The sequence below is a fragment of the Schistocerca cancellata genome, chromosome 3, assembly GCF_023864275.1.
Source record: "Schistocerca cancellata isolate TAMUIC-IGC-003103 chromosome 3, iqSchCanc2.1, whole genome shotgun sequence".
NCBI lineage: Eukaryota > Metazoa > Arthropoda > Insecta > Orthoptera > Acrididae > Schistocerca > Schistocerca cancellata.
In genome coordinates this window covers 386578034-386592008 of record NC_064628.1, presented here as the reverse complement: position 1 = coordinate 386592008, position 13975 = coordinate 386578034, and the positions used below count along the sequence as shown (strand labels likewise).

Here is a 13975-nt window from a genome sequence, read left to right as displayed (position 1 = left end):
TATGACCACGGTGTCGGGCGATGTTTTCGGGCGACGTCAGGAAAGACGCTGTCTGACAACCGTTGTCAGTGCGACTTTGAACGCAGCCTTAGATTCCAATCCCAGTGTATCCATACGCGCTTCTTCTTAAGACACTGCTCACAGACTTCCGCCCACAGGTGACGGAAGCCTCGCAGTAAAATATAATGAACAGTGTACGGCACTGCTAACCTCCAAAGTACTGTGTGTATCAAAAAAGAATCATCTGATTTAAAAAAAATATCGTAACTACTGTATTATGTTATTTGAGACATGTGCATGAACAGCGTACTTTTGGAAAGAGCAAACTCTAAAGTTTTACACGGTTCCCGCTAGGTAGCAGCAGTGTGCGCCCGCTTCAGTTCTAGTAAAAATGGCGTCGGGACAATAGAAAGCGTTTTGTGTTCTGCGTTTTGCGCAGTGCGGTTCAGTGATAACTGTTCAGCGTGACTTTCGTACTGGGTGTCATGTGGATCCTCTCCTACAGCACAGAGCATTAGACGATGGCATGAACGACTCCGAGAAACAGGTTGTTTGTGTTAAAGGCAAATCGCCGGGCCGTCCCCAAGTGTCTGACACGGGCGTAGGACGCATCCACAATAGTTTCACAACGAATGCGGTGATACGTTCACTGTGCAGCTCGACAGGTCAGAATGCCCCCGACGGCCGTCTGGCGTGTGTTGCGTCGACGTTTACAGGCGAAACCGTACACAATTCAGCTACTGCAAGCTCTTTGTGACAAACAACAACTGAAGATTGATTCGAATGACTTCATTTACTATCAGGATGATGCACCGCCACACTCGCATCTGGAAGTGCGGGAATTTTTAAATCACAGGGTTGTTGAATGATGGATTGGTCGCAGCCTTACATTACTGGCCTCCAAGGACAAGGAACCTGAATGTATGTCGGAATTTCTTGTGGGGGTTTACAAAAGACTCTGTTTATGTGCCTCCATTACCAATAACAATGAATGAACTGAGACATCGCATAACAGAAGCTATGTAAGCTGTAACTCAAGACATGCTCGTTGCAGTGTGGTAACAATTTGAATACCACATTGACATATGCCATGCATCTCAAAGGGGGCATACTGAACAGCTACTAAAACACACGAAAAAAAACTTCTTGAGTTTTCCGTCCATCAAACACGAAATTCATTGTATATGTTTATTAGTTTCAGAAATACAGACTTGCCAACACGGGTGATACTTTTTCATACACCCTGTAGATCGGAAAAGGCCATGAAAGTAAAATTACATATATTTTAGCGTACACATCACAATGTGACTTTCGGTGTATAGACGTAGATGACGGAGGTAGAATTCGAAACGAATGGGATCCCAGGCGCTGATAAATTTCCATTTCAATTCTAATGGGCGTACACTGCACCATTAGTAGCTTTCCTAGCTCAGATTTATCGTGAAATTTTGGTACAGCAAAGGCACCCAAAATGTGCACATAATTCCCTATACAATGTGTCCAATCTAGCAAGAACACTGTACATTTACACGTGACAAGAAAATGGATCGGACAAAGATTCTTTGATTCGGAAAACTCCTCTTGCTTATGCTACCCAAAATTATTTGAATTACATAAATATGCAGAATTACTTTAAGTAGGTCTGTGGTATTTATTAATTTAACTATTTCTGCGCCAGAACAGCACATCCGCACGAGAAACATTAAGTGGTACTGGAATATTGAAGCAAGAATGCTTTTTTAATGAATTTTTTTGATACATCCTGCATCTTCAACACTATTATTCAGTGATCTAAGAGAGATATACTTTACAATGCCCTCTGTGGCACTGTAACGGGAAGGAAGCGACTCTGCGTTACTTCTCTGATTTCTGTATTACTAACCTGGTGTCTTGCTGCTTCGGTTGTCCCTCGTCGCACAGTAGTAGCTCAAATGGTTCAAATGGCTCTGAGCACTATGGGACTTAACATCTGAGGTCATCAGTCGCCTAGAACTTAGAACTACTTAAACCTAACTAACCTAAGGACATCACACACATCCATGCCCGAGGCAGGATTCGAACCTGCGACCGTAGCGGTCGCGCGTTTCCAGACTGTAGCGCCTAGAACCGCTCGGCCACTCCGGCCGGCCAGTAGTAGCGCTCAGGCGCCAAGTTCAGTGTTGATTTGTGATCTTGCTGAAGTGGGGTGTGTCGGGATGCCAGTTGTTAAATGTTAACGTTTTTAATATACTCGTTTTAATGAAGAATCCTATTGAAACACACGTCACACACTTTCCAATATGGCGGCTCTTGGCTACGCCGTTATACTTAACCATTTACAATACTTTTTTATCGATACTGTCCACGCCACGTGGCGTTCACTGTTAATTAATAGCTTCTCTTTAACTTTATATTTTGTTTATTACTGCTATATTTATTCGCGACCGTTCTTATGTAGCCGCCTCTGGTTACTCGACTGTAGGTTTTTGAGTGGCGCGTCGCTACCAACTCGCCCTGTCTTCCCGCACAAGAGAGACGCCACTTTTCTCCCTCAGCCAATAGTGACATTCCACTCGTCTCCTACTCATATGAGTAGAGCATCATACGTGTTATTTACAGTGGGTACAGAATATTAAATGTACATAACTTTGAAAATCTGAGTCTGTTCCTGTAACTTTGTAATGCATACGTGCATTCCCTTCACGTGTTTACTCTAATTATTACGGACATTTATGCGATCGGAAATCTTCAGTAGCAGCCAGGTTACATGTACATCTGACAATTATGCGTCAGTAAGAACCATTAACGATAACATCATAGGAGACAATGATGTGCAACCTTAGTAGGGACGAGATTCGACTATTCGGGACTAGGATCTTACAGTCGGAGACAGTATTCCGAGACAAACTTCCGTCACAATGTCTGCAAACGTGACGACAGATCTGCCTGGCAACAGCGATGTAAGCGCCCATCATGGGCGCTTACATCGCTGTTGCCAGGCAGATCTGTCGTCACGTTTGCAGACATTGTGACGGAAGTTTGTCTATATCATAACTCTCATCCAATAATGAATTTTACTCCCCAAGTAGCAAAACTGATTTACTACTTTAAATGTCTCATTTCCTAATCTAATTCCCTCAGCATTACCCGATTTAATTCGACTACATCCCATTATCCTTGTTTTGCTTTTGTTGATGTTTATCTTATATCTTCCTTTCAACACACTGTCCATTCCGATAAACTGCTCTTCCAGGTCCTTTGCTGCCTGTTACAGAATTACAATGTCATCGGTGAACCTTGAAGTTTTTATTTCTCTCTTTTCTCCAAAGGTCTATTTAATTGTCCTGTAGGCAGTATCTATCTTACCCCTAGTGAGATATGTCTCTACGTCCTTACATTTGTCCTCTAGCCATTCTTGCTTAGCCCCTTTGCACTTCCTGTCGATCTCATTTTTGAGACGTTTGTATTTCTTTTTGCCCACTTCATTTACTACATTTTTATATTTTCTCCTTTCATCGATTAAATTCAATGTATCTTCTGTTACCCAAGAATTTCTACCAGCCCTCGTCTTTTTACCTCCTTGATCCTCTGCTGCCTTCACTATTTCATCCCACAAAGCTACCTATTATTCTTCTACTGTATTTATTTCCCCCATTACTGTCAATCGTTCCCTAATGCTCTCCTTGAAACTCTCTACAACCTCTGGTTCTGTCAGTTTATCCAGGTCCCATCTCCTTAAATTCCCATCTTTGGAGATAACAAACAGAAATTACCACTCACAGACCTCTCCATCCATATAACGAAAGGTGAGTGTGCAAGTTTGTCTCTTATTGTTGCAAAGACTCCTACCGAAAAAGTGTTTTACTCTTATCAAATTCTGTACACAACTAGTGTTAACACTGAGCGTTGTATTTTTTTGGATTTGTTGCATGACAGACATGACTATTGTCTTAGTTTATTGGATTTCGTGCTTCTGTCGTTTCGTGGCTTTTCGCCCACAAGAAAATATTTATTTTGCACTTTTTTCCTTTTTCAGGCGACAGTACAAAGTTCCGGAGTATCAGTTTGGCATCATTAGGTTAAGGCGCTCCTGGTGTGACACTTTCTATTCCTGGCAGTCCACAGCTCGAACTACTAGACTGCCCCCACACTCCTCTCTTGTGCAGGAGTGCCGCTGCTGCCAGTGTCCGTGTACGCCCTGCTGCGCCACCTGCTGGCCCAGGGGGAGCCGGCCAGCTGCTGGGTGGAGCCCCACCACATGGTCGAGTGGGTCCTCTACGTGCCCAGTCTGGTCAGCCTGCTGGTCAGTATCACTCAGTCGTCTCCCAATCTGTCCCGTGGCTGTGCAACCTGAAATGTTTAATAATCCGTCTGAAACTAGTGCACCTCCTTTCTTTGTTTGTTTGTTGACTTTGAGTCTCCAACCTACAATGAGCAAAGCAATGTAAGGGTGATTTTTTCGAAAGCTCGTAAGTGTCTCACATTGCGACGCAGAAGTTTGAAATTTTGCTCAAAGGTGCATACAGTCTTCCTCTGCAAGGATCCAAAAGTGAAGGGCCCTGTGAGGTCACCCTGATGCTCGGCGATGCGTCAAACAGCAAAGTGTCGATACATTCGAATAAAAGGCCAACCCTTGAAAGTCCATGTGACCTGTACCGTGCAGACGTATCACATGATATGACCTGTAAGATGCAGTAATGATCTCTCAGTCGCACCACATTTTGTCATGATTCTGCCCAACGCCTCTGTGGGAAGGTCATCAAACACCATCTTACACATATTTCACCCTTCGTTGTGAACCGTCTGCGATGTATGTCAGAACTGTGACACCCAGCGTTCAAACCACTCCGTTTCCTCATGGGTGGCCGACGAAAATATTTAAGCTCAGTTTCAAAACGGCTCTGAGCACTATGGGAGTTAACTTCTGAGGTCATCAGTCCCCTAGAACTTACAAGGGAACCTCCCCATCGCACCCCGCTCAGATTTGGCTATAAGTTGGCACAGTGGATAGACCTTGAAAAACTGAACACAGATCAATCGAAAAAACGGGAAGAAGTTATGTGGAACTATGAAAAAAAATAAGCGAAATATAGAAACTGAGCAGTCCATGCGAAGATAGGCAACATCGACAGCGTGAGCACAGGAGCGCCATGGTCCCGTGGTTAGCGTCAGCAGCTGCGCAACGAGAGGTCCTAGGTTCAACTCTTCTCTCACGCTAGACCCACTCTTCCATATGCTGTCAACCATGCGTCTTCAGCCTGAACCCGCATATCCATTATGTATATTTCCTTACACGTGAGGCACTTTACTTGAAAGTCGCTTGCCCGGTGTCGGCGGATAAATACGATATTGCAGTGACTGTGTGATTCTGAATTACGAAGCAAAGTTCCTTTGCATATGCATGTGTGTCCAAGAGAACTTATCATCGGAATTCAGAATAACAAGGCACTCCAATATCGTATTTTCTCACATATGTCGACACCTTACCGTTTGAAGTGATGCCGAGCCCGACATTGACGTTGGAGAGCGCCACGCTTTTGTGCCATTACAGTGGAAGGTTTAGGTACCTTTGAGCCAAATTTCAAGGTTTTGCGTCTTCATGGGAGACAATTAACGGGTTTCGGAAAAGTTACCCTGTAATAGTGTAGCGGAATGTAGATTATATCCGTGTAGTTTTATTTTTGAATGGTTCTGCTAATAACCTGTTGGATTCGATCTTCTGCGATAGATACCAGGGTCTTGGGAGCGCTCCAGTATGATGTATAACCTCGAGGTCAGCATAAAAATGAACTGTATCATTGAGGTCCTCACTGCAGGAGAAATGGAGCCGCCTGCAATCAATGAACGCTTTCTTGTGTGGATATGATAAAGTAGAGGTGATTAATGTGAAGCAGTGTTTATTGCGTTTCAGTAGCTATGGAAAGGCTGTGCTCGGCAAGCCACGCCTTGGTCGACTCTGCTCAACTACGGTTCCTTACAATGAGCAGTGTCTCGATCAACTCATCGTGACGATGGTTCAATTAAAATCAACTAATTTTGTGCACAGCTCGAATGTCGGCAAGATCTTATGCAATCTTGGTTATCGGAAAATGTGTGTAATATTGTTACTGAAAGAAAAATGAAAATGTATTAGATGACGATCAGTGTGACTTTAGAAGAGGTTAAGGTACCAGAAAGGCTATTCTGACGTTGAGGTTAATAATGGAAGCAAAAACAAAGAAAAATAAAGACACATTCATAGGATTTATCGACCTGGAAAAAGCGTTCGAGAATGCAAAGTGGTTTTTCTGAGAAAAATAGGGGTAAGCTATAGGGGGAGAGGTGATATATAATATGTACAAGCATCAAGAGGGAATAGTAAGATTGGACGACTAAGAACGAAGTGTTCGGATTAAGAGGGGTGTGAGAATGGGATGTAATCTTGCGCTCCTACTGTTCAATCTGCACATCGAAGCAGCAATGATAGAAATAAAAGAAAGGGTCAGGAGTGAGATTAAAATTCAAGGTGAAAGGATATGAATGATATGATTCGCTGATGGAATTGCTACCCTGAGTGAAAGTTAATAAGAATTACATGATCTTCTGAATGGAATGAACAGTCTAATGAGTACAGAGACTGGGAGTAAATCGAATAAAAACGAAAGGAAGTAGCAGAAATGAGAACAGCGAGAAACTTAACAGGGTTGGTTGTCACGAAGTAGATGAATTTAAGGAATTGTACTACCTAGGCAGCAAAATAACCAATGACGGACTGGCAGAAAGGGTATTCCTGGCCAAGAGAAGTCTGTTGGTATCAAACATAGGCCTTAATTTGAGAACGTACCTCTGGAGTACAGCATTGTATGGTAGTGAAACATGGACTGTGGGAAAATCGGAACAGAAGAGAATCGAAGCATTTGAGATGTGGTGCTACAACTTAATGTTGAAAATTAGGTAGATTAATAAGGTAAGGAATGAGGAGGTTCCACACCGAATTGGAGAGAAAAGGAATATATAGAAAACACTGATAAGGAGGACAGGATGATAGGACATCTGTTATTAAGACATCAGGGAATGACTTCCATGGCACTAGAGGGAACTTTAGAGGGCAAAAACTGGAGTGGAAGACAGAGGTTGGAATACATCCAGAATGTAATTGAAGATGTAGGCTGTAAGTGCTACTTTGATATGAAGAGGTTGGCGCAGGAGAGGAATGCATGGCGGGTCGCATCTAACCAGTCAGAAGTCTGGTGACTCAAAAAAACAAAACAAAAAAAAATGGTACTGTGGATGCTTACACAAGACTAAAAAAATCATCGAACGCAAATTTGGCGGAAGTCAACTGCACCAGCACGAGGATCAAGTTGGCAGTTTTCTGAACACCTTTATCTCCAGAGACACAGACAAAGTACTGTACATGGGTTTCTGGGATAGACAGGGTATGGATGGTTTGTATGTCTTAGAGCCTGAAACAGTTGTCAGTTCAGTACACTACAGTACAAAAGTGACTAAGCTGAAAGCTCAAATTTCCAGTGTGAAGACAGAGATGAAGGCAAACTTCAGTTTGCAACATAAGGCCATTCTCACTAGAGTTTGTGAGTTTGAAAGTTGTTACCAAAATTGGCTTCGCTATCTCACTGCATTCACTTCGCGTCTCGCTCTACCTGTGACAGATGGACTAAGCGGGCAAAGTTTCCCAGACTCAGATACTGTCGTCACAGTGACTAGGTTCAGCTGTGTCAGATTTTTACGACCGTGACATGCAGGCTCTTGTTTATCATTACCCAAAGTGAATAACGAATCATGGTGAGTGCATGGGAAAATGACGGTCTGTAGTTGACATTTAGCTGTATTTAACTACTTTACTATCTTCTTTGCATTTGTTTTAGTTAGACGAAAATACATTGGAGGCATTATTTTCAAATTTATCGTATTTGATTCGTGCCAATACTGCACGGTATACTCATTTTAACGTTGTCCTGAGCAATCTCCTAATACTGGATCACAGTTCATTGGATTTGAGGTCCAAAATAGAATCCTCTTTTTCGTCTGACCAGAAGTACATGCAATATATTGGATACACATACCTATCTTTTGGTATGACTGTTGGTTTGAAAGTGAAGTGAATCCACAGGACTGTTGCTCTGTAGGCTTTCCCACAAAACGGACATTCCGTATATTTTGCATCAGTCACCAGATACAACATAATGGACATAGTGACCCATTCGAAAGAAACCTAACGTTCTCATGGCGATTGACACAGAGGTATCTCTTCGTGGCATTTCAAACTCCCACCCTTCATACGTGATTTCCTATGAATCAAGAGGTAAGGTGCTTTCAGTCTTCGCTGGTTTGATAATAATCCTTTGTTCAGTATCGCGCTATTAATACATAATGTTATCTTATGTATTACTGACTGAATTTCATGATTGGTGGGAGAACGTATTGTAAGGTATTGCGTAGCTTGTTAATAGTGGATGGTGAGTCGTTTGTAGATATGGGAGTAATTTTAGGTATTCCTTAGCGAAGTGTGGATTTGTAAACACTGTTGACGTCTATGATAGAGTTGACAATCAATGTTCTAGAAGTTAACAGATTTAAAATAAGGCAATATTGTCTACGTCTGGCTGGTTGACTGGATCTTATAAAAAATAACGTACTCGTTGAACGTTATATGTCTGCTATGTATTAGTCAATGTAACAGTTATCAAAGATTTGTGCACTTGCTCATCCTCCTGGTTGGTAGTAGCATACATATTCCTTGATACATCTGTTAGCCCCACCATATGAAACGGTGCACTGGTCAAGACATGGGGCTCACTGTCTGGCTGACTACGTTTTAGTTCCCCATTTGGTCATCCAGATAAGAATTTTCTGAAATTTTCCTAAAATTCCCAAACTGAAAGTCATATCCATATCCAGTTTCGAGGCCATATAGTACAAAACTTTTTAGACCTCATGATATATTCGTTATGTTGTATGTGCACCATATCGCAACGGTTTCTTCTCACATGAGATCATTGCATTTCAATGATCCATTTCATCGTAATTTTAATTCATTTTAAATATTTATTTTGTCCTGTGAACAAGTATTCTGTCATATCTTTGACATCCACAGCAGGCAAGTAAGACGTTACTCACTCTGTAGCTATTTAAGCAGAAGTCTGAGGTTGCACCCAGGGTGCGACTGGTGCCATCATGAATCCTAGCTGGAATCTGCGCTGCTATCTGTCTCTGTGTTTGTCAGGCATTTTCTCGAACTCATCACCATGAAACCGGCTACAATTGATTTCACTGGACAGAAAATTATGTTTGGTAGTGAGAGGTATGAACATCATGAAGTGGGAAGACACAGTGAACAATAACTTAAATTCTTTGATTGTTGTGGGAAATCTTAGCCGCAGAATAAATGAAGTACATCATTCAGCCACTTCCACTGCTATTTCTAAGCGGTTCGTTGGTGCTTTTCCAAACAGCTATCGCATACATTACACAGCAATCACTCCGAAGAAAGTCCAGTTTCTGTGGCCAGCTTTCGTGCCCAGCTTTCGTGGCCAACTTGCCTGATCAGCTTTCGTGGCCAACTTGCCGGCACAGGTTTTGTGGAGAACTTTCCATCTAAGCGTGCCCGCTCAGGATGCCCCTCATCGTACCCTCTCAACCTTCAGGGCCACTTGCCTGGATAGTTTTCGTAATCAGCTTTAACGTCCACTTGCCTGGACCACTCTCTTAGTTCATTTTCATGTCTACTTGCCTGGTTCATTTTCTTAGTCAGCTTTCCTGTTCAGGATGTATGCAGTGCCTCTTTCCCACTAAGTATTAGCGGGAACAGTGGAATCAAAAGTGATCTAGCCTGTTTCCCTTCATCAACTGAAATAACATTTGAAAATGAAGTATGTCTCTGTGTTCATCTCTATACACAGTTTTAGGATTGTACTTATGGGAGGCTGCTCAAGGCATTGGATCTGTTGTCTATGGCAAACTGTCGATTCTGGTATGATCCTTTGGAGTATGCTGGGTTGAATTGGGCAAGATGAAACTCTCTTTCTATTTGCTGAACGGTTCAATATATTGAAACGAGGTTTTCAAAAAATAATAGCACGCATAACAAAACGTAATTTAGTATCCCATTAATAATATTATTATTTTGAAATTGAAAGACAAAGGTGTTGGCAACCACTATTGAAACATAAACACGGGTAACTGAGATTCTAATGCCGAACTCAGTTATTACGAGTACACGCAGCATATATATAGCTTGAAGCCTTTCGCATAATGAAAACAGTTTTTGTAATCAGGCTACAACCCTGTCTCACTCCCTTCCCAACCACTGCTTCCCTTTCATGCCCCTCAACTCTTATAACTGCCATTTGGTTTCTATACAAATTGTAAATAGCCTTTCGCTCCCTATATTTTACCCCTGTCACCTTCAGAATTTGAAAGAGAGTATTCCACTCAACATTGTCAAAAGATTTCTCTAAGTCTACAAATGCTAGAAGCGTAGGTTTGCCTTTCCTTAAACTAGCTTCTAAGATAAGCCGTAGGGTCAGTATTGCCTCACGTGTTCCAATATTTCTACGGAATCCAAACTGATCTTCCCCGAGGTCAGCTTCTACTAATTTTTCCATTCGTCTATAAAGAATTCGTGTTAGTATTTTGCAGCCATGACTTATTAAACTGATAGTTCGGTAATTTTCACATCTGTCAACACCTGCTTTCTTTGGGATTGGGATTATTATATTCTTCTTGAAGTCTGAGGGTATTTCGCCTGTCTCATACACCTTGCTCACCAGATGGTAGAGTTTTGTCAGGACTGGCTCTCCCAAGGTTGTCAGTAGTTCCAATGGAATGTTGTCTACTCCCGGGGCCTTGTTTCGACTCAAGTCTTTCAGTGCTCTGTCAAACTCTACACGCAATATCATATCTCCCATTTCATCTTCATCTACATCCTCTTCCATTTCCAAAATATTGTCCTCAAGTACATCGCCCTTGTATAGACCCTCTATATACTCCTTCCACCTTTCTGCTTTCCCTTCTTTGCTTAGAACTGGGTTTCCATCTGAGCTCTTAATATTCATGCAAGTGGTTCTCCTTCCTCCAAAGATCTCTTTAATTTTCCTGTAGGCAGTATCTATCTTACCCCTAGTGAGATAAGCCTCTACATCCTTACATTTATCCTCTAGCCAACCCTGCTTAGCCATTTTGCACTTCCAGTCGATCTCAGTTTTGAGACGTTTGTATTCCTTTTTGCCTGCTTCATTTACTGCATTTTTTATTTTCTCCTTTCATCAATTAAATTCAATATTTCTTCTGTTACCCAAGGGTTTCTACTAGCCCTCGTCTTTTTACCTACTTGATCCTCAGCTGCCTTCACTACTTAATTCCTCAGAGCTACCCATTCTTCTTCTACTGTATTTCTTTCCCCCATTCTTGTCAATTGTTCCCTTATGCTCTCCCTGAAACTCTGTACATCCTCTGGTTCTTTGTTTATCTAGGTCCCATATTCTTAAATTCCCACCTCCTTGCAGTTTCTTCAGTTTTAATTTAGAGTTGATAACCAATAGATTGTGGTCAGAATTAACATCTGCCCCTGGAAATGTCTTACAATTTAAAACCTGGTTCCTAAATCTGTCTTACCATTATATAATCTATCTGATACCTTTTAGTATCTCCAGTATCCATGTTTACAACCTTCTTTGATGATTCTTAAACCAGGTATTAGCTATGATTAAGTTATGCTCTGCGCAAAATTCTACCAGACGGCTTCCTCTTTTATTTTTTAGCCCCAATCCATATTCACCTACTATGTTTCCTTCTCTCCCTTTCCCTACTGACGAATTGCAGTCACCCATGACTATTAAATATTGTCTCCCTTCACTACCTGAATAATTTCTTTTATCTCATTGTACATTTCATCAATTTATTCGTCATCTGCAGAGCTAGTTGGCATAGTCACAAACATACGGCTCACAATTTTAGACGAACAGTTGGTAACTGGTAGGTACGTTTGAACATTTTATTGCGGTTGTTCCAATGTGATACATGTACCTTTGTGGACTTATCATTTCTGAGAACACATGCTGTTGCTGCGTGATTACCTGTAAATACCACATTAATGCAATAAATGCTCAAAATGATATCCGTCAACCTAAATGCATTTGGCAATACGTGTAACGACATTCCTCTCAACAGCGAGTAGTTCGCCTTCCGTAATGTTCGCACATGCAATGACAATGCGCTGACGCATGTTGTCTGGCGTCGTCGGTGGATCACGATAGCAAATATCCTTCAACTTTCCCCACAGAATGAAATACGGGGACGTCAGATCCGGTGAACGTGCTGGCCATGATATGGTGCTTCGACGACCAATCCACCTCTCATGAAATATGCTATTCAATACCGCTTCAACCGCACGCCCTCTATTTACCGGACATCCATCATGTTGGAAGTACATTGCCATTCTGTCATGCAGTGAAACATCTTGTAGTAACATCGATAGAACATTACGTAGGAAATCAGCATGCATTGCACCATTTAGATTGCCATCGATAAAATGGGCGTCAATTATCCCTTCTCCCATAATGCTGCACCGTACATTAACCCGCCAAGGTCGCTTATGTTCCACTTGTCACAGCCATCGTGGATTTTCCGTTGCCCAATAGTGCATATTGTGCCAGTTTACGTTACCGCTTTTGGTGAATGACGCTTCGTCGCTAAATAGAACGTGTACAAAAAATCCTTCATCGTCCCGTAATTTCTCTTGTGCCCAGTGGCAGAACTGTACACGACGTTCTAAGTCGTCACCATGCAATTCCTGGCGCATAGAAATATGGTACGGGTGCAGACGATGTTGATGTAGCATTCTCAACATCGACGTTTTTGAGATTCCCGATTCTCGCACAATTTGTCTGCTACTGATGTGCGGATTAGCCGCGACAGCACCTAAAATACCTACTTGGGCATCATGATTTGTTGCAGGTCGTGGTTGACGTTTAACATGTGACTGAACACTTCCTGTTTCCTTAAATAACATAACTATCCGGCGAACGGTCCGGACACTTGGATGATGTCGTCCAGGATACCGAGCAGCATACATATTATACGCCCGTTGGGCATTTTGATCACAATAGCCAACATCATCACGATATCGACCTTTTTCGCAATTGTTAAACGGTCCATTTTAACACGGGTAATGTATCACGAAGCAAATACCGTCCGCACTGGCGGAATGTTACGTGATACCACGTACTGATACGTTTGTCACTATTACAGCGCCATCTGTCACAAAGCGAATAAAGTGGTCCAACTAAAACATTCATATTTCTTTACGTACTACACGAATATGTAATAAAAATGGGGTTTCCTATTTTAAAAAAAACGCACTTGATATCCGTTTGACCTATGGCAGCGCCATCTAGCGGGCCAACCGTAGCGCCATCTGGTTTCCCCCTTCAAGCTAGACGAGTTTCGTTCTTTGTAGTTTTTTCGTTTGATGCTTATTTCGTGAGATATTTGGCCCGGTCACTATCAACGGACCACCCAGTATGGGTGTAAAGAAGTTCATGTAAGGAAGGGTTTCATCGGTTATGCTAGTATGTTCCACAACTTTGTGTTTCCCATAATTAATGGACTACAATATCTTGTGGAAATTAGTGTCTGATGTGGAAATTTTGTCAAATTCTTAATTTCTAAATACATAAAAAGTACAATGTTAATAGCTGATATACATTTTGGGAGATACAGTAGTTAAGCAGCGGATACAGAAGGTACATTCCAAAATATAGCGTAGAAAAGTTTACTTGATGCTTTCACTGAATCTGTTGAGCGACAGTCTGAGTGCCCTGCAATTTAATATCCGATGTGCCCAGACTACCATCGTATTTCTTAGGAGTTTTTATACATTGACGAATGTGAATCATTGTGAACAAGTAGCTAATTTAAAAATACACGCATTATTTCGTCTATATGCTGATCATATTGTTGACAGATGTGAAAATTACCGAACAATCAGTTTAAT

General features: G+C 41.8%; 1 protein-coding gene across 1 annotated transcript in view; it reads left to right on the top strand.

Moving 5' to 3' along the window:
- LOC126176324 (calcitonin gene-related peptide type 1 receptor-like) overlaps positions 1-13975 on the top strand; it is a 170806-nt gene that overhangs the window by 119970 nt on the left and 36861 nt on the right. Inside the window, exon 6 of the mRNA XM_049923474.1 lies at positions 4146-4282. Coding sequence (XP_049779431.1) covers positions 4146-4282 — 137 coding nt within the window. The remainder of the gene's footprint in view (positions 1-4145; positions 4283-13975) is intronic.